Source organism: Oryzias latipes, chromosome 6 (genome assembly GCF_053564925.1).
Source record: "Oryzias latipes strain Hd-rR chromosome 6, Olatipes_Hd-rR_3.1".
NCBI classification, from domain to species: Eukaryota; Metazoa; Chordata; class Actinopteri; order Beloniformes; family Adrianichthyidae; genus Oryzias; species Oryzias latipes.
In genome coordinates this window covers 34,218,355-34,237,682 of record NC_136242.1, presented here as the reverse complement: position 1 = coordinate 34,237,682, position 19,328 = coordinate 34,218,355, and the positions used below count along the sequence as shown (strand labels likewise).

At 44.7% G+C, this 19,328-nt stretch overlaps 3 protein-coding genes and 1 long non-coding RNA gene across 15 annotated transcripts in view; 3 read left to right on the top strand and 1 right to left on the bottom strand.

The window, feature by feature from the left end:
• ush1c (Usher syndrome 1C) overlaps nt 1-15,317 on the bottom strand; it is a 26,397-nt gene extending 11,080 nt beyond the window's left edge. For 4 of the 9 annotated variants that reach the window (XM_078949122.1, XM_023956144.2, XM_078949124.1 and 1 more), the window contains exons 1-9: nt 15,137-15,267; nt 6,393-6,624; nt 4,551-4,618; nt 1,572-1,715; nt 1,333-1,471; nt 560-668; nt 454-478; nt 313-370; nt 44-232 (exon numbers count right to left, since the gene is read on the bottom strand). In XM_078949122.1, the coding sequence (XP_078805248.1) occupies nt 44-232; nt 313-370; nt 454-478; nt 560-668; nt 1,333-1,471; nt 1,572-1,715; nt 4,551-4,618; nt 6,393-6,428 (768 nt within the window). In that variant the 5' untranslated portion in view covers nt 6,429-6,624; nt 15,137-15,267. Of the gene's footprint in view, nt 1-43; nt 233-312; nt 371-453; nt 479-559; nt 669-1,332; nt 1,472-1,571; nt 1,716-4,550; nt 4,619-4,718; nt 4,856-6,392; nt 6,625-15,136 lie in introns of those variants that run through there. The other 5 variants (XM_078949118.1, XM_078949117.1, XM_023956143.2 and 2 more) reach the window with 4 other exon arrangements.
• odad1 (outer dynein arm docking complex subunit 1) lies at nt 6,540-10,461 on the top strand. The gene is made up of 14 exons (XM_020704316.2): nt 6,540-6,680; nt 7,003-7,143; nt 7,764-7,844; nt 7,934-8,057; nt 8,139-8,258; nt 8,343-8,456; nt 8,751-8,818; nt 8,888-9,075; nt 9,213-9,344; nt 9,482-9,564; nt 9,651-9,819; nt 9,952-10,088; nt 10,164-10,239; nt 10,324-10,461. The coding sequence occupies exons 2-14, from the start codon at nt 7,055-7,057 to the stop codon at nt 10,326-10,328; spliced, it is 1,386 nt and encodes a 461-aa protein (XP_020559975.1). The 5' UTR covers nt 6,540-6,680; nt 7,003-7,054; the 3' UTR covers nt 10,329-10,461.
• LOC144992501 (uncharacterized) lies at nt 11,774-12,624 on the top strand. 2 transcript variants are annotated; one of them, XR_013656508.1, is made up of 4 exons: nt 11,775-11,861; nt 11,984-12,089; nt 12,291-12,405; nt 12,487-12,624. It is a non-coding gene; the product is annotated as an uncharacterized LOC144992501 (long non-coding RNA). The 2 variants fall into 2 exon arrangements; XR_013656509.1 differs by lacking the exon at nt 11,984-12,089 and having other exon boundaries at nt 11,774-11,861.
• ccdc77 (coiled-coil domain containing 77) lies at nt 15,297-19,328 on the top strand. Of its 3 annotated transcripts, none has more exons than XM_011476539.4 (12): nt 15,297-15,440; nt 15,882-15,928; nt 16,099-16,279; nt 16,353-16,495; nt 17,526-17,622; nt 17,730-17,820; nt 17,893-17,981; nt 18,067-18,215; nt 18,295-18,556; nt 18,634-18,759; nt 18,839-18,991; nt 19,070-19,328. In XM_011476539.4, exons 2-12 carry the CDS (start codon nt 15,894-15,896, stop codon nt 19,214-19,216), a joined length of 1,473 nt encoding a protein of 490 aa, XP_011474841.1. In that variant the 5' UTR covers nt 15,297-15,440; nt 15,882-15,893; the 3' UTR covers nt 19,217-19,328. The 3 variants fall into 3 exon arrangements, with proteins under 3 accessions (XP_011474841.1, XP_011474842.1, XP_020559974.1); XM_011476540.3 differs by having other exon boundaries at nt 15,410-15,607; XM_020704315.3 differs by lacking the exon at nt 15,297-15,440 and adding an exon at nt 15,687-15,793.

The window sequence follows — 19,328 nt, the reverse complement described above, 5'->3', positions numbered from 1 at the left end:
GCTTGAGGCTTCATTGAAGCTCGGAAGGCTTTGGTGAAACCACCTCCAGGCCGACTTCAGCTGAGAGGGAGCCCGGCTTCACGTTGCTGATGTAGATCCCAGGTTTCTGGGTGGGACCGCTGGAGATGCTGATGCCCATGCCCTTTTCCCCCACCAGGCTGAGGAAGACCTTCTTCTCCTTGATCTCCTTCCCACCAATTGATGTCAAACCAGCGATGCTGCTCCTCTTCTCCTGGAACGGCACAGATGAGGAGTAGACAAAAGAAAATCCGCCCAAACGGAAAACTCACGAGGATGAAGAGGACGTCCTACCCCGGACTCCGACACAAACTGATCCACAAACTGCCATTTGAGGGGCTCCTCTGAGGAGCTGAACCAACGACAGGAGAAGCAGCAAAGACCTCAGAGACCTCCTCACATCAATTCATGACAGGATGAAAAAGAAAGACCAACCTTTTGACGGGAATCATCCCCACATCTGCAAAACAGCAAAGCGTGTAAAACTAACAATTCAAATGAATGTTACGGCGGAACGCTTTACGCAGGACGGCTGACGCACGTCGAACTTTGAGCGACACCGTTTTGGTGGTCTTGATGAGACTGATGACCTCCTCGTGGATGCAGGACGAGATGGAGTATCCGTTGATGCGAACGATCTCATCTCCAACCTGGAATCAGCGCAGAGTCAGACGCCGTTCAAAGGAATAATTCTGAGAACCATAACGCGGCCTCAAACGTTTGTTCCACCAGGTCCGAGCTGAAGGGATGCAGGCATCCATGAAACCTGGAGGAGATCTACAAAGATGTTGTCCGGTCCTGATGGTGGAACACCTTCTCATTTCCAGTTTTCCACTCAAACAAACAGAAACACAGAACCAGAAGCTCCAGAAAAACTAAATATCCTGTAATCATGTTACTCATCCACTCATTAAGGCATTATTCACATTCAATCAATGCTATTAGTGCCACAGATGTTATCTTGTTGATTGGAGAACTCTTGAACTTACTGTAGATTACCCACAATGCACCTGCAGTAATTAGCATTGCATCTGTGTGGTCTGCTGTGAAATTATTTCGGTTCAAGGCACAGATTTTAAGGATTTCTCTTTAATAACCAGCTGATTGAAACAAACTGGAGACACCAAAGGCTGGTCTTTACTCCACCTAGTGGCTGCTGTTGGTATTGTTTCAGGGAATCAGGCCCAAGGTGATAAGAAGACAAGTTTATAAAATACACACAAAAAAACCATTGTAACAAATAAATAAATAAAAAGTTGCCATAGAATAAAACTGAGATCAAATTTTTGTTCAGAGACATAAAGGTGGACTCACCTGAAGGCCGACGTTGTCAGCCTGTCCGTCTTTAACGATCTGTGAGATGTAGAGACCGCAGCCAAATTCCAGGCCCCCGCGCACGCTCAGGCCCAGTCCGTCACGGTGGGTTCTGTCCAAGCGCACCTCCTTCAGCTTCCTGCTCCATCAGGGGGTCGGGGAACACAGAGCACACGGTTCTGAGGTTTAGCCCTGTAAAGGACGGGGGTTTGATGCTGTGGGTGGGACGCTGGACGTACCGGGACCTCTTCGGGGTGAGCAGGTCGTACTCCACCTGGTGTTTGAGAGGAATGAGGGGTCGAATGGCATCAAACAGCGGGAGGCGCTTGGGTTCATTGATCACCAGCTTCAGGTCTCCCACCAGCACGGGCAGATCCATCGACCTGAGGAAGAGGAGGAGAGCCGAGGACGTTAACGTCTCCATCTGAGCGCCAAACAGGTCTCTGCTGTCCAGTTCAGCACCACGAGGAAACTAAACCCAGCAACTGAAGAGCCGAGGCCCACCGAGACCCCCACCACTGAACCACACCGAGACCCCCACCACTGAACCCCACCGAGACCCCCACCACTGAACCCCACCGAGACCCCCACCACTGAACCACACCGAGACCCCCACCACTGAACCACACCGAGACCCCCACCACTGAACCACACCGAGACCCCCACCACTGAACCACACCGAGACCCCCACCACTGAACCACACCAAGACCCCCACCACTGAACCACACCAAGACCCCCACCACTGAACCACACCAAGACCCCCACCACTGAACCACACCAAGACCCCCATCTATATGAATCCCATAGAAGCATAAGAAATTATAAAAACCGTCAGCTAATTCTAAACCAAAACATCTACAAACTGAAACAGAATTAATATGTTGGTGATAAAAAAAGGTCATTGATTCCATTGTTGACCCGCTGACCTACATTTGCAATTTATCCTTTCAAACAGGAACATTTCCACAAAAAATGAAAATATCCAAAGTGATTCCATGACACAAATCAGGGGACAAACACCAACTAACAAATAACAGACCAGTGTCTTTACTCTGCCAGTTCTAAAAAATACTGGGAAAAGGAATCCTCATGAGGCTGGAAAGTTTTATAGAAAAACACAAACTAATATCTAAAAAACAGATCAACCTCCATGGCGATTACACAACTAACCGAAGAAATGATAAATGACACTGACAATAAAGAGCTCGCAGTAGGAGTGTTCATCGATCTGAAAAAGGCTTTTGACACAACTGAACACAACGTTTTAGTAAACAAACTGGAAAGATATGGAATACGAGGACCAGCATTGAAATGGTTAAACAGTTACTTTAATAACAGGCAGCAGTTTGTCCAACTGGAGGACTGTCAATCATCCCTGCTAAATTTAAGCTGTGGAGTTCCACAAGGGTCAATATCAGGCCCCTCCCTGTTCATCCTTTACATTAATGACATCCACATGGTAACAAATACACTCAAATACTTTTTATATGCCGACGAAACAAGTATAGTCTATACAGAAGAGAGCCTCAGTGAAGTAGTAAACATAGTAAATACAGAATTAGGAATAGTAAAACAATGGTTCCACAAAAATAAACTCTCAATGTTAACAAAACTAAATTCATGATTTTTGGAAATAGACACATTCCTGCAGATTTAGAAATAAAAGTTGCTTTTGATAATCATGTTTTGGAAAGAATGACTGAAACTTGGAGTAATTATGGACGACAAAATCAGCTGGAAACCACAAATAAAGCAGATCAGAGCTAAACTGGGAAAAATGCGTCATACTCTCACAAAGCATTATTACTAATATACTCATCCATAATACTATCATATTTGCAGTACAGTGTAGAAGTTTGGGGAAATACACCTCTAGTGTTTGTATGTTTTACAAAAAAAAGCTGTTCTAATTGTTGATGGAGTGGATTATGGGACACATATGAACGCACAATTTTTAAAGTCAGGTTGATTGAAGCTATCGGATGTAGTGAAACTGAAAACGGCTCTCATCACGTATAAAACCAGTTACAACTTACTTCATATAAACTTACATTAAAGACAGAGATGAGAGTTACAATCTAAGAAAACAACTGAATTTCAAAAAGCAGAGCATTCACACAACAAAGAAAATGTGTTTATGAAATTGTGGTGTGGATTTATGGAACGGATTGGATGAAGGTTTAAAAGAAAGCAAAAGTTTATATGTATTCAAAATAATCTACAAGAAGTCATTAATAGAAAACGATTTAAAAAAAATAGTCACTTTTCAAAGTTGCCTTGCAGAATTGTACGGTGAATGTTTTGTACATATCTGTAAGTTGAATTATGAGCATCAAGTGTTGTAAAAAGAGGTGAGATCAGACAAGATTCCTCTTCAGTCCTTTTCAAACACACCGGATTGTCTTATGGGTTTGAAACCATTGTGTGGATTTGTTCATTTGTGTTTGTGTTGTTTGAAAAAAGTAAAAGAAAGAAAGAAAGAAAGAAAGACCCCCCATCAAGGCTGCTTTCACACCCTCCATGACAGAGAACCTGAAGGCTGAAAAGGAAGAGATGGTCCAGAAGTCGACCATCTCAGAGGAGGTTCTCCTTTGGCTCCACCCCATCCACGCCGTGCAGCATCACGCCAAAGGCTGCGACGCTTCGCCTGCAGTCAGACCTGCTGACTTACTGGTCCTCACAGATGATCAGCGTCACAATATGGAGATGAAACTGAACCTTTGGCTTCAACGCTTAAAGCTTTGGTCCAGCTTCATGTGAGACATCCAGACGAAACGAACAATGAAGCTGATGGAAAAGATCCTTCAAAAGGAGACAAAAGGAAAGCAGCGGAGCAGCAAAATAAAAGCCTCCTGAATTATGAACGCCTGTCATTTCAGCCCCATTAGCAGCATGGAGATGAATGAGGCTTTTGTTGACGGCCGCCCGAGCTGATCTGAGCGCAGAGGAAACCGATCAGGGTCTCCAGACCAACGAGGGGAGAGACCTGCTGCCCCCGCGTGCCCCGACATGCCCCCCCACCCCCCACCACCAGGTTTCTAAGAATAGCTTCTTCTCCTGTTGAAGAGCTCAGCCTGATCTGGAAACGTAGACGGGAGATGAAGGAGGAGAGACAGAGCGAGAAATGACATGAAGAAGAAGAAAGTAAGAGAAATGTGAGCCCCCCCCCCCCCCACATACACACACACAGTAACCCCCCAGAGCAGACGGGACTCACTGGTGATACATGCGGAGGACATCAAACAGGTAGTCCTTCTCTGCCTCATTTTCAATCAGCAGCTCCACCTGAAAGAAGAACACAAAGATGGTGACATCCTCCTCCCGCCAGCTGACAGCCGGACGCTCCGGGGGGGGGCAGGCACGCCCAGCCAGGAGGCGCACACACCTGGTGCCGGCTCAGGTGCAGCAGGATGGTTTTCAGAAAACGCTTCGGCCAGTCGCTGATGCACATTTGAACGCTCCGATTCCCTCCTCAACTGAAGGAAAACTTTCAATCAGTGCGAAAGACGAGACGAGAAGGAGGAGCGCCAGAGAGGGAGGAGGTCCTGCCTCCCTCCTCCAAGCCTCAAGGCTCAGGTGGAGGATGGTGGAGGCCAGAGGAGGGTGTCACCTTACATCCACACACCTCCTGCTACCATCAGAAGGAGCTCCTCTGCTGGAGAACGTCCGGGCTGTCAGTTTGTAGAAATCCTGCCTCATCTGCTGCTGATTCCCTGGATCAGGTTTGTTTAGCGGATAAAGCACCAGATCCAGATTCAAATAACCTGCTTCAATGGCCGGTTAAAGCCTTCTGGGAAGCAGCACGTTAAGAAGAAAGAGGGTGTTAAGGCAGGGACGCCCAGTTTTCTGTTCCGTTTAGCAATCAGCCTTTGTATTATGTAAGGGATTTTCTTTTTTGTGCCCCTGTGAGGTCCGTTGAGACGACTGGGTTGGCCTATAAAAATGAAATTGAATTGAAATGATTTAAAATCCGAACCAAACAAATGAGATGTCACTGGAAAAGCTAGAACTGGGGTCCCCAAATCCAGGCCTGGAGGGGCGGAGTCCTGCTGCTTTTCCACAAAGCCTGCCTTATCTGCTGCTGATTACCTGGATCAGGTGTGTTTAGCCAATGAGGAGCTTCAACGGCAGGTTGGTTGGAAAACATGTAGGACACCGGCCCTCTAGGCCTGGATTTGGGGGCCCCTGAGGTAGAATGTCCAATTTAGGCCAATCAGGTCTTGGTAGAGAACTTCAAATGAATCCTCCCCTACAGAGGACATGCATGATGGGCTGTTCTCAGGAGGATCAGTGTAGGACACTGGAGTCTGCAGATGGGTGTGAGCAAACCTTTACAGCCTCATAAACGCCTCTTTGGCAGATTAAACTGCAGACTTTGGCACCATAAACACAAAGGGTGCGCAGTGACGCACGCAAACGGCGTCCACAGACCCTCAGAGAAACCGTCAGGCCTTTGGGAGGCAGAGCTGGCATCCGGGGGCTTTGAGGGAACAAGGACAGATCCCACCGAACACCCAGCAGATAGAAGGTCCTCCCCCAAGCCTTTCATCAAACGGTGCCATAACTTCTGCTCAGCTGCTCGCATCTGACGCATTATCTAACACGGAGCTGCCCTTTCTGCTGCACGCAGCCATGCGGGCGTCATGTTCCTGCAGCATCTTCCCTCCCCCAGGACTGAAGCTCCACAAAGAAAGAAAATAAAGAAGGAGCCTTAAAGTCACCAAAGATGACACGGACAAACAACAGATTTAAACCCCAAATTAAGAAAGAAAGGAACGTTTTCATGATCTAAGGGGACATTTTAATGTGAGCCTGTGTTCCAAAAACTCTTTTCTTCAACCCAAAGTGTTGTCTAAAATAAAACTATTTTTATCTATTCAAACTTTTTTTTAAATAAGGTCCATTTTTTTCACCGAGCCGTTGGGTTTTCCTGGTCCTGTGGCGCAGGCCTGAACGTCTCACCTGTCACCTGAGCCAGCAGTGGCAGACAGGTGACAGGTGAGGGGGAGCGCAGACCTTCTCACGGGTGAAACAGGAAAGACTCAACTCACAAACTCACCTTGTGTCGAAATTCCTTCGCCACTTTCCGCTCCATCTCTCAAAAGTGGGTAAAGCGGCGAACGGACGGGAACCGGCTGGAGACGCGGACCGACCGGGGACGCTGAAGTCAGCCTCTGCTTCACACCCACCGGGTCCTCCCCTCGGGGCTGACGCTGAAGTCAGTTTACGACTAGGAGGTTCCGGTTGGGAATGTGGTCCAACAAACCAAATGTTCTCTTCAAATGTCAGTTCTACACAGAGGAAACACAGGAAACAGGCCTTTCTATGTCAGAATATTCATTTTCAGGTGAGTCCAGGTTAAAAAAAAGGCGTCAGCTCTGAGAATGTTTAGTGATTGTTTTTTATTCAAAGTGATTGTAAACATGAAGCTTTTCAGCTGAATGACGTCAATGAGTCCAAGTCAGAAAAACATCTTTAATGAAAGTAAAAATAGAAAAAAATCCGATTGTGTCGATGAGAATAAGTGACGTTTGTGTCTGTTTCATGTTTACAGCTGATCACCGTTGGTCACGTGGTCTTTACTAACCCACCTACCGTTATTTTTCATAACTAATTTCATTTAAAGAAATGTTGAGGAAATGAAGGTTAATTTTTGTTCTTTTTAACAGAACAGTACCTAAAAATCCGCAGCTTTCCCCTTAAAGCGTGAGAAATGACGTCATGACGCCGACAGCGACCGGGCGTTGCTTAGCAACGGTTTGCCACAAACTGGAGAGCTGGCAGGAGGCCGTTGGTTTTGTTTTCAACAGGTGAGAGATTGTTTTGTCCGTCTTTAAAAATAAGAGGATGATGATGAATAAAGTTTCAGAATATCGACGGTCTTTGCTAGCAGAATCGCCTCTCAGCCGGTTCGGGAAATGTGGGCGTGGTTTCGGCGTTAAATGATAAACGTTAGCCAGTACAGTTTCCATTAAATGAGTAATTATTTAGCCGGAGATTTATTTATCTTTGTTATGTTTTTTACAATAATTTTGACTTTGTTATCAATTGTATTTCTGATAAATATATATTTTTTTATTTTAAACCTAAATAGTTTTAGTAAGTGTGTGCGTGGTTTATCTTTGCAGAGGGGGGGGGGGGGGGGGGAATTGAAGGAAAATTTATTATTAAGGGCGATTTTACCAGCAATAAAAACGTATTCCTTTTCTAATAAAATATTTGCCTTCGCGTTTTTTTACTTAATTATAATCATAATAATAGTTTTTATTTTATTTTTTTAACGACATTAGAAATAAAGGATATTTGTTCAAAGTTGAGCATTTATGAGAGTTAATCTTTATTTGATCTATTTTTCCTTTTTTTTAACAGGTGAAGCTGTCAGAGCGATCCAGTAGAAAATGTTCAACTCTCATGTTTTCTTTCCACACAGACACTCCAACCTAAATATGATCATGTATGAAGGTCTCCAGGCCAGCGTCGTGTGGGACCATGACCTGATCCACAAACAACAGTGAATAATCCCAACATTCTTACTTCATTTTGAAACAAACACTTGTTTGTTTCTTGGTCTGAGCATCTGTGTGTGTGATGTGAACAAAGGCAGAACCACCAACACCAGGACAGTCAGGACCCCGACGGCCTCCAGAGTCTGATCCAGAAGAATGACCTGCTGGACCGACAGTTGGAGGACGAGCGGCAACGGCACAGGAAGCTCCAGGAGGAGGTGGCCTGGGCCCTTCTCCGTCACGTCTTTGGGAGTTTCCGTCCAAGGCCCAGTCTGACCCTGGCGTCTGTGTGTGACCAGGTCTCCAGCGCCGAGCAGAGCCTGGAGGAGCTGAGGAAGGAGGTGGTCCGTGGTTCGTTGTGGTCCGAGAGGCAGAAGACTCAGAGGGCCATACGGGCTCTGGAATACAAGCTGCACAGAGTCAGCGGCTCACTGCCACAGAAAAAACGGACTCTCAAAGGATCCGTCCTCATCTCATTGTAAATGTTGTTTTCTCTGTTCCAGGCCTCAGTGGAGCTGAACGTGCAGCTGGCTAAAAACAGACGTCTGGGAGAGGAGCTGCAGACTCTGAGTGATGAAAGGATCTCCTTCCAGCAGCTGCAACACAAACTCAACAAGGTCAGACACCCGCTCCTGCAGGGGCGGGATGCAGACGGCGTTTGAATGTGTGAATGCCATGGACTTCCTGTCCAGGGGGAACCCCACCCCCACCCTTCTGCTCCTGGTTTGGCTCCAGGGACCCCAAATGGGACTAAAGTGGCTTCAGAAAACGGACGGACGGATGGATGGATGGAGTGTGTGTGTGTGTGTAGATGTGTGAAGCGCTTTGGTTCATCAAGAAGGCGGCTAACCGTAGAGACGTTCACGCCGTTTATGGTCTGCCTGTGAACGGAGCTCGCCGCTGTGTTTCAGGAGCTCCGGGACGTCAAGAAGAAGATCAGAGAAGCGACCGGCGTGTGCTCTGCTGCCGACCACGCAAGGTGACGTCACGGTTTCGCTCCAATAGAATCGGCGGGACTGGACGCTCACCCTCCTGTCATGCTCATCAGGGTGGAGGTCCAGACCAAGATGGTGGTCACACAGGAGAGGAAAGAGGAGGAGCTTACCCAGACCAAGGCGGAGATCCTAAAACTCAGCAGGGTGATCGCTCTGAAGATGACCCTCCGAGACTTCACAGTGATGAAGAGCAGCAGGAGGAGTGGTCCGGACGGCAGCCTGAGGGTCACACCAAGGAAGTGTAAGGTTCTTCTGAGGTTCTGCTGCTTCCCAGAACCGGGACAGCTTGGATCTTTTGGATGTAGCAGGATGGGTTTGGCTCCTTTGATCGTTTGTAAAAAGCGGTCTGTGATTCTGTTGTGGATCGTGTGATTCCAGTTCCCAAGAAGACGCAGAAGACGAGGGATCCTGGGGCGGCGTCCGTGGACGCTCTGAGGGAAGCCTTTGAAAAGATTCAGGCGGCCACAGGAGTGGACGACCTGGCCGTCCTGGTCAACAACTTCATCAAAGGTAAACGAGCGTTAGAAGACGTCCTCAGTCTCCCTCCTCGTGTTTATGTCGTCACAGTCACTGTCTGAGGGGAGTTTCCGATTCTTAAATCAGGTTTTGTGGTCGTGTGAATCTCAGTTTTGTTTCTCCCTGAACAGACGAGCAGAAGATTTTTGAACAGAATAGTTTTCTGAACGTTCAACAAGCAGAGGTCACGACCCTCAGGGAGCAGAGCAGCAAGGTGAGCCTCTTCCTGTCACTGAGGGGCCAGGAGGTTGACGGACCGGAACAGAGGGACCTAAAGGCTTTTCTGGTGCGTTCCCACAGATCCAAGCAGAGATCGATTCCCTTCGAGCTGAACATCTGCAGCAGAAAGAAGCTCTCTCCGTTTCACAGAGGAACACAGAAGAACAACTGAGGAAGGTTGAATCGCAGATCCATGACTATGAAGGCCGGTGGGTCACCATCAACAAAATCCTGGATGACTTCAAGAAAGGTGTGACGCCCTCCAGCAGCGGATCCGTGGAACATCTGCGGTCCTCCATGAATGTTCACCTGCTGACGGAGAAACAGGAAGTTCCTTTGATCTAACCGTGTGTGGCGCTCTACTGCTGACTTCCTGTTTCAGGGTTACACAACATCCCCTTGACATCAGTGTGGAGGCAGTCGACGGAGACCCCCGAGGACGACACGGCGACGCTCATGAGCCCCCTGGAGCAGAGCACCAACGACCTGCTCGCTGTGCAGGTCTTTCACACGTTTAAGGTCAGAACTGATGCTTTCAGAAACATCCACCTGGAGAAACGACTGCATCATGAAATCCTGTTTCTGTCTTGACAGAAACAAGAAAAAAATCCAACGCCTTCCAAAAAAACCATCCAGATGTTTAACCTGCCAGCTGCAGCTCCGCCTTTGGGTTTGTGATTAAACGTAAATGTTTGAACTTCTGTCTGTCAGAGGAGATCCAACAGCTGCTGGGTGGGTCTGTGTGGCTCCTCAGAGTGAAAGTCCTTTCTGAAACGAGGAGGAGGAGGAGGAGCTGCTGTCAGAGGAGGAGCTGCTGTCAGAGGAGGAGTCGTGCAGCTGTGCATCTCGGAGCCTCAGTGGAATAAACATCATCTTTCTTCTGCAAACTTCACTTGTGCTTTTGCTGTTTTGTTTTTTTTTTAACAAATGTCCTGAAGTTGAATTCCACCATCTGGACTTCAAGTCTTCTTCCTTTCTTCAAAGTATCTTCATCCGTCTGGATGGGTGATGAAAACCTTTTGGTGAGATGTTTTAATGAAGAAGACTAGAAGTCCAGATGCCATGACTGGATCAATGAGGACCTTCACTGACATGCTGCTCCTCATTTTGGGGTAGAAACCCTGAAAATGATGCAGAAACCTGATCACTTGACTGTTTGATCACCATTTTCAGAACAGGAACATCAGCCTGGATCATCCACTAGTGCCACACAGTGACAAACAAATCCGTCTTCTTTAGGGAGGCAACAACAACACATTGAAATGATTCGACAGCCGTAGTGTAGATTCTTTACGTCACATTGTTTTTTATGCAGCACATAGTCGGACAGAAAAGGAGATTTTTTGGGGAAAAGTAAAATTTAAATATTTGTCCATCCTATCTACAAGAAAAGAATAAACAAAAGTCAAATGTTTTGATGTAAAATGACTACTGTGCATAACTGGTGTGCTTTCTTTTTATGGCATGCATCCATCTGCCTTTGAATAAATAATGTGGAGAACACTTGTTTTCCATGCAAGGTTTGTGATAACTGGGACTTTGCAAAGTCTATTTTAGCTGATAAACAATACTGCAAAGGCCACAACTACGGTGGCCCTGAAGTGCAAAGCATTCAACAAATCACTCGATACAAAAACATTTTTAAGATCACAACAACAATTAAAAAAAAAAAAAAAATTTAAAAAGCAGCATTACATTTTAGAAAACAAAACAAAATTTCAGAAACCAAAACTTGAAAAACAAAAATGACAAAAAAAAACATTTCAGAAAACAAAATTAATTTCCAGGAAAAAAAATAAATATTAAAAAATGAAAACATTTCAGAAAAAAAAATAATTTCCAGAAAAAAAATGAAATATTAAAAAATGAAAAACATTTCAGAAAAAAAATGAAATTTTAAAAAATGAAAAACATTTCAGAACACAGAATGAATTTCCAGAAAACAAAACGAAATCTTCAAAAATGAAAAACATTTCCAAACCGGAAGAAGCAGGTACTATGGGACAACGCTGATTGGATGATGATTTTTGTCAATCATTTGAACTGAAAAGTATTTTAAATGAAGCGATGCCGGATTTTATCGTCCAAACAACAATGTACCATAATAATCCACGTATTTCCCATTTATATATCAAATAAAAAATGCAGCAAACTGTTAATGAACTTTAAAATTATTTTTTTAACATTTCGCCTGACACACGGTCACCCGGAAGTAGTTTGTGAGCACTTTTACTTTGAACGCTGTGCGCTAATGTCTACGGCTGCGAGGTTCACGCTGTCAATCATCTTCAGGTAAGAATCAAGTCTGTGATCTTTTCTTTTGTCAGTCACATGTCTCTAGGGATGTTAATTTTAGGATGTTAAAGTGCTGCTTTGAAAAGATAATTTCTTTTTATCTTGCGCATGCGCAAAAGGAACCCGATGGAGACGAACCGTCTTCGCATGATAGCCGTTCCCGTTTTCGGTGACAACATGATGAGAGAAAAAGCTCCGAGCCAGCCTGATTCTGTGATTTATACAGTAATTACAGTAATTATATGGCATCAGTGTTGCTAAAAATCGACTTTAAGACTGAAATCAGTAAACAAGTTCTTATGGGAAATAATATTAAAGTGCATTGTATATTTTTGAACCATGCATATACACATATACTGAAACTTAAAAATGAACTTTAAAAGTTTATAAAATACTTAATTGAATTAACATGTGATATTTCTGCAGGTGAAGCTACTCAAAGCGAAGTTCCAGAAAGGTTTGTGCTGCAGAAGAACAGATGGCAGCTCTACATGGGAATTCAAAAAGACTAAAGTCATTCATATCATTGTGCAGTGTACAGGCAAGTCACCATGATTTATGTGAAATGTAATCAATAAATATTATTTAACCTTAATATCTAATTTTTTTTTTTTAATTGCAGGTCCTTTAAAAAACGTCTTTAACCTGCTGCATAAGCCTGATTAGTTGTAAATGATGCAGTGGGGAGTGAAAAACGAAGCACAATTCCTGGCTTTAGCGTCGGGCTGATGATCTGGAAATCACATCTGAGGAATCGCATCAAACACTTGTACAACTCCAAACAACTTAATGTTCCTTTAAGCAAAACTCCAGTTTAAAATGTTCATATTAGGCTTGCTTCATTTAGGAGTTTTTCCATGTTTACCATTTTAGGTTTTAAAGCTGTATTAACAAAGATGATGTTTGATTTTCAAAGCTGTTGTTTATAAATGTTTTTTTGTCAATGAAAAAACTGAATGCTGACGTGAGGATTGTAATAATGGATATGAAAATAAACAAATTTGTTTCATAGCAATGCAGTATATTTATTGAAAACTTAACATGAATATGTTATTCAGTAACAGAAACAAAGAAACAGTTGTGGATTTTCCTTTATGGGCTTCTTCATGCAGTCAATCAAATGTTGCGCTTACAATCAGCATTAACTCAGCGTACCTGTCAGTCACATTTATTAGAGGAAAAAATGCATCTGGGAAAGTCTGTTTGTGCTTAACAACTATATCAAAAAGAGTCATGTCAGGGAAGGTTTGTCCACATTGCTGCTCAGCATCACATCCAGAGGAAGATGCACAGGTAAGGGACCCCAGTTCCTGCTCGTACATGCTTGCAGCTTCCTCTGCACTGGACTCCAGCTCCATTGAAATCCCTGACAGAAATAAATTAATAAATTAAAAATCCCTGACAGAAAAACATCGGCTGCCGTTCATCTTTCATTCAGGAAAAAGTTGAGTTCATCAAAATGAGGAGAAAATGGGTTAAACCAGAAATTCATTAGGGAGGGGTCAAAACACCAAACTCAGAATAAAATACATTATTTCAGTCTTACAAAAATACATTCTAAAACAATTTGGTATTCCTCCTCTGCCTGAAAGACTAAAATGTTTTTTTAAAGATTTTTTTTACTCTACAGACTTTGCCACCGTTAGTTACACACCTGGACGTGTCTGATGATGTGCACATCCAGTCATTTACTGTCATGTTTCTGTGCACTGACACACTCTAAAGTCACAGATCTTAATAGTGTGAATAAGAAGCATTCATAAATGTTATTCTGAGACACAAACTGCTGCAGTTTACCTGACAGCTTTGCTGATTTATGCGGCTGCTACACCTGTCTGTGAATCCTGCCCACGTGACCCCCCCTCTCCAGCTGATGAGGTAACCTGTCATTAACGTATGAATGAAGGATCTTGGATCTGTCTGTAAACACCCACCTAGAAATCACGTTTAACGCTACATTTATTAGATCAAACAAATGTGCCTCCATACCTTATCAGTGGATGGCGGGACTGCATTTCCTGATGTGCGCCGTCTTTAACACCCGTTTCTTCGCAGCTGCTGCTTTAAACAGAATCCTCTCACGACATTTCGAAACATTTGTAAACCTGGTTGGTGTTGATATTTCTGCGGGCGTTCTGTCATCATATCCGCTAAATATTCAAAGATTAACGTTTATGTTAACGTTTTACCGTCCCTTTCTTTGTTTACCTGCAGAACGGACGTCATCCACACAAACTACTTCCGGGTGACCGTTCTGCTTCAGACGAAATATTAAAAAAATAATTTAAACCTTCATTATCTATTTACTGCATTTTTGATTTAATATGTAAATGGGAAATACGTGGATTATCATGGTACATTGTTGTTTGGACGATAAAATCCGTCATCGCTTCATTTAAAATACTTTTCAGTTCAAATGATTGACAAACATCATCATCCAATCAGCGTTGTCCCATAGTACCTGCTTCTTCCGGTTTGGAAATGTTTTTCATTTTTGAAGATTTCGTTTTGTTTTCTGGAAATTCATTCTGTGTTCTGAAATGTTTTTCATTTTTTAATATTTCATTTTTTTTCTGAAATGTTTTTCATTTTTTAATATTTCATTTTTTTTCTGAAATGTTTTTCATTTTGTAATATTTCATTTTTTTCTGAAATGTTTTTCATTTTTTTGTATTTCATTTTGTTTTTTCTGGAAATTATTTTTTTTTCTGAAATGTTTTCATTTTGTAATATTTCTTTTTTTTTCTGGAAATTAATTTTGTTTTCTGAAATCTTTTTTTCTTTTTTCTTTTTTATGTTTTGGTTTCTGAAATTTTGTTTTGTTTTCTAAAATGTAATACTGCTTTTTAAATTGTTGCTGTGATCTTAAAAATGTTTTTGTATCGAGTGATTTGTTGAATGGTTTGCACTTCAGGGCCACCGTACACAACTGCTAAGACTGTTTAGTTACACTAAATGCTAAATTAGTTTACTACTTTTTCAATAGTAAACGACTAAAAAAATGTTAATAAAAAACTTTTTTTTTCAAACTGTATACTGTTCACAAATAGTTTTCCATGACTGAAATACCAAGGTTATTACTTTCTTTAATTTATTTACCAAAAGTGTGAACAAATTAGAAGAGTAATTAATTAAATGTTTTGCCCTTAAAATTGGCGGATAATGAAATGTTTTTACGAGCACAAAGTTTTTTTACCCCGTTAATTTTATTGATATACAGCAAAAGCAACAAAAGTGTGAATGCCAAAGAAAGATAGAAAACAAACACAGACCTTAAACAGCCACAAAGAAGCGTCACATAAAGAAAAAAATACCAGAGAGCTGCAGGTTTTCCTTGAAAATTTCCTTTTTCCCAAAGGACGTTAGTTGGATTGGAGCAGCTTTGTTTCCGGACCAACGGTGTGTTTCAGTCAACGTTGACTCGCCGTTAGCACCGCCGGCCGCTAGAGGGCGACTGCAACTCTGCCGGCTGTCTGTGGTGCAAAGAAGAAGTGAAAATAAACGGTCCGGTTGGATTCAAACAACAACGCCGCCGCTTCACGTTTACCGGACAGAAACGGACACTTCGGTGGATCGGTGCGTCATCACAAATACACGTGGAGATTCCTGCAGAGCGTCTGCGCTTTTATCGCCATTTTTGTGCAAAAATCAACGTGACAAGAAGCGCTTTAGCTACTTTTCCTGTTAATTTATGGCCGGCGATTATTCATAAAACACATTCATGTTTTCCTACAAACTAGCCTGTAAGTCTGACTTTGTGCTGGATGGAAACAATATCTATAAAAGTTATGAAAATAAGTATAAACTGTAAACGCCGCCGTATCCATGGCAACACAAAACTCCACTTCCTTCTTTCCTCCTTGTTCATCGTGAGTTAGTGTCATAACCTGCGCTGAAAAATGTGACGTTAAGGATAAAAACGTGACGCAGTCAGTGAAAACTAAAAAAGCAGAATGATCTGATCATAAACCATAATTATCCTCTCAAAGGTTCAGAGTTTTCTTCTGTGTTTTTCAGATTCTATCCAGGATGGGATCTCCAGCCAAACGTGCATCACTGCACAGGCAAGAACCTACAGACTGAAGAGCCTTCATTGAAACAAAGATGAATTTAGGCTGAAATGGAGCTTCTTGCTTTCCTGAATGGAAGACGAAGCTCTAAAGCCAAATTGATCTCATCTCGTCTCAGCAAACTTCCTTTTAAGGGATAACCGCCGCTGTGTTTGGTCGCACAGATCCAGCGTCGGCGGTCAGGAGGACGACTCGCCTCTGCCCCCGGTCCACGAGCGGCTGGCACACCTCCGTCCTTCCAGAGAGCTTCTGGAGTTCTACCGGCAGAAGATCGCTCAGTATGACGGCGAGAACGAGGAGCTGCTGCAGATGCTGGAGAAGCACAGGAGCATCATGGACGACCAGGTGGGGGCTCGAACGCTCGGGTGTGTGTTGACGCCCGCCTGGCAGTCTTACGGGACGTCCTGTCGTCTTCCAGCACAAACTGCAGTGGGAGCTGCGTCAGCGTGAAGGAGAGGTGGCAGAGCTGCAGAACGCCCTGAGTGACATGCAGGTCTACCTGTTCCAGGAGAGGGAGCAGTCTCTGCGGCTGTACGCAGAGAACGACCGGCTGAAGATCAGGTGGGATGAAGCCCCTCATCCGGCCGCTTTGCTCAAGGGTCAGAAGTGTGGCGGTGACGACTTACGCCTGGCTGGAAAGGCTGCCGTCATCTTCTCCACATAACCTGTAGAATTAGGGGTTTCTGTTGACTCCACGTTTGGAGTGAACAGACTTTTGCTGACTGTCTGTTGTTAATTTAAAGTTTGAGACGCTTTGTAATCTCTGATCCAAACCACCGTGACACAGTTGGTTTGAGTTCAGATACTTTGTCTTAACCAGCATTGGTTTAGAACAATGCCGTCCTGTACAAAGGACGTCCAACACTGAGCGCTGAATGTGACGGGCTTACATCAGACTCCATAGAGTATCTATTGTGAAGAATTCAGAGTAACGTCTGCGAACACAGAGCTATAGATATAGATACAGCAAAGAAACTGAAAGGGGTCAAAGGGCCAAGTTATGAATGGAGGAACAGCTCAGGACAATTCATTAATAACTGACCAGTGGGGAATAACTGAAGCCCTTCGGTTTTACTATGAGGGTCTGTACTATCGGTAAGTCATCTGACCCGCGGGACTCGTCTGGGTTGTCCCCTTAGCCTTCTTTTATTTCTTCTGGCTATTGAAGCATCGGCGATAGTCATTAGAAATGACTATTCGATCCATGGCATTCTTAGGTTTGGTATAGAACATAAACTGTCCCTTTATGCAGATGACCTTCTGCTGTGTATGTCTAGAGATGAAGAAACCATCGCTCATGTTCTTCATCTTTTGGATACATTTGGAAAGGTTTCAGGTTACAAATTAAACCTACATAAAAGTGAGTCGCTGCCAATCAATCTGTCTGAATCTACTCGGGCGGTAATTCATCTTCCTTCTAAGATTGCAAACAGCATCAGAACCATTAGCTGTTGCCGGCCTGGTGGGTGACGTCATCAGAGCTCCTTCTGCTGTGTCCTGAGAAATGTTTTTAGCAAAGTCCTCCTGTGCGTAGCTAAAGTGACCGCTCCTGAACGCACCTTTTCCAAACTATCCGGTGATGTTTTTTCAGAGAGTTTGAAGACAGGAAGAAGATCCAGCACCTTCTGGCGCTCGTGGGTCCTGATGCTGGAGAGGTCACATACTTTCACCGAGAACCTCCTCATAAGGTGCCTTACTCCTCCCAGCTCCCAGTGCAGCCCGACTGCAGCGGCCGCAGAGCCACTGATCCAGTTCTGGACTGTTTTGGTGGTTAAATCCACATCTTCGTGTTTAGGTCACCATCGCGCAGAAACAATCAGACTCTGGAGCCGAAGACGGGCTAAACCTCAGACCAACAAAGATCAGACCAGCAGCCACCAGAAAAGGTTGTTATTCATATATTGGCATTTTAAAAGCACTCATTCATAATAATTCACATTGGATTCACATCTGAACAGAAAGCAACAGGAGAAGTAAAGCAGCCAATGGGGGGAGTGCAGAGGCTTTGGAAAAGTTCAAGGACGACAACCAGACTTTGCTGCTGCAGGTCCGTGGGAGGAGCCTGAAGCAAATGGAGGTTGGTTTGGAGCTCCTGTGTTCAAGTCCTGTTGTGGTGGGACTCTGGCCCCCAGGTGGAGGCGCTCCAGGCCCAGTTGGAGGAACAGACTCGTCTTGCTAAAGAGCAGGTGGAGGCTCTGCTGGAGGACCGAAAAATCAAAACGGAGGAGGCTCAGGCGCAGCAGCGGAGGGACCAGGAGCGCATCGCTGCTCTCAACGACAAGTTAGTGGAAACGGACTTTCCTGTCTCACCTGAAACCCGACTCAGAATCATTTTGGACTCTGCTTTCCCGACCCGTCAGACTCCAGCAGACTCAGAACCTGCTGCATGAGAGCACCAGAGACTTCCTGCAGCTCAAGTTTGAGAGCCGGGCGCACGAGAAGAGCTGGATGGCCGAGAAAGACGGACTTCTGCGGGAACTGGATTCCTGTCACCATCGCCCGAGGAAAGGCGGTTCTGCCGGGCCTGAGCTGTGGAGGCCATGCCAGCCCAGCGGCAGCCCAGCCCGGCTCCGCCCCCGACCACAGCGAGAGGCGGAGCAGCCGCACAGGGGGGAGCTGAAGGTGGGTCTCCTGCCACGTTCTGAGGAGAACGGTTCCTTTAGGAGGGAGGAGGGCCGACGGTTTTCCTTTTTCACCAGGTACTGCAGGAGGAACTGAAGCAAGCTCACCGTCTGGCTGAGATGTACCGAGAACAATGCATCGCCATGGAAACCCAGCTGTCCCAGATCAGAGAGGAAGGGGACGTGGGCCGGGAGATCTTCCAGGTTTGTTTGTCCGGCGTTCCGTAGGAGGGCGCTCTGAACATTGTCCATGGTGCTCATTTGTGGGTTCGTCTGCGCTCAGGAACGCTCGGAGAAAATGGCCAAGCGTCTGCAGGTGATGACTCAGCGCTACGAGGCTTTGGAAAAGAGGCGAGCCATGGAGGTGGAGGGCTTCAAGACGGATCTGAAGCAGCTCAGGCAGAAGCTCAAAGACGTGGAAAAACAGCTGATCAAGGTATCCGGCTTAGGCTGTGTCACCTGAAGGCCTTTTGTCACCTGTGCAGGAACTCACTCAGAATGACCTTGTTGTCAGGTCACTCTGAACGTCGGGGCCAACCAGGACCTGGCCGTCCTGCATGAGGTCCGTCAGAGCAACTCAAGGACCAAAAAGCTTCAGGAGGAGCTGATGAGGCTGAAGGCCAAAATCTACGGGCTGGAGAACGAGCTTCGCTTTAGCTGACGCTGAACGCTTTCCGGCTTTTATCAACTTGTGTACATGTGTATATTGGAATTGAGTGCTGACATTTTTCAATCTAAAAACAATAAAAGTTTTCTTTAATATTGATTTAAAA

Coding starts and splice junctions, on each gene's coding strand:
- odad1 (XM_020704316.2), top strand. CDS start 7,055: ATGACGCCGACAGCGACCGGGCGTTGCTTAGCAACGGTTTGCCACAAA. Junction 8,457..8,750: donor TGCAACACAAACTCAACAAG/GTCAGACACCCG, acceptor GCTGTGTTTCAG/GAGCTCCGGGACGTCAAGAA. Junction 9,345..9,481: donor GGTCAACAACTTCATCAAAG/GTAAACGAGCGT, acceptor CTCCCTGAACAG/ACGAGCAGAAGATTTTTGAA.
- ccdc77 (XM_011476539.4), top strand. CDS start 15,894: ATGGGATCTCCAGCCAAACGTGCATCACTGCACAG. Junction 17,982..18,066: donor ACCAGACTTTGCTGCTGCAG/GTCCGTGGGAGG, acceptor TCTGGCCCCCAG/GTGGAGGCGCTCCAGGCCCA. Junction 18,992..19,069: donor TGGAAAAACAGCTGATCAAG/GTATCCGGCTTA, acceptor CCTTGTTGTCAG/GTCACTCTGAACGTCGGGGC.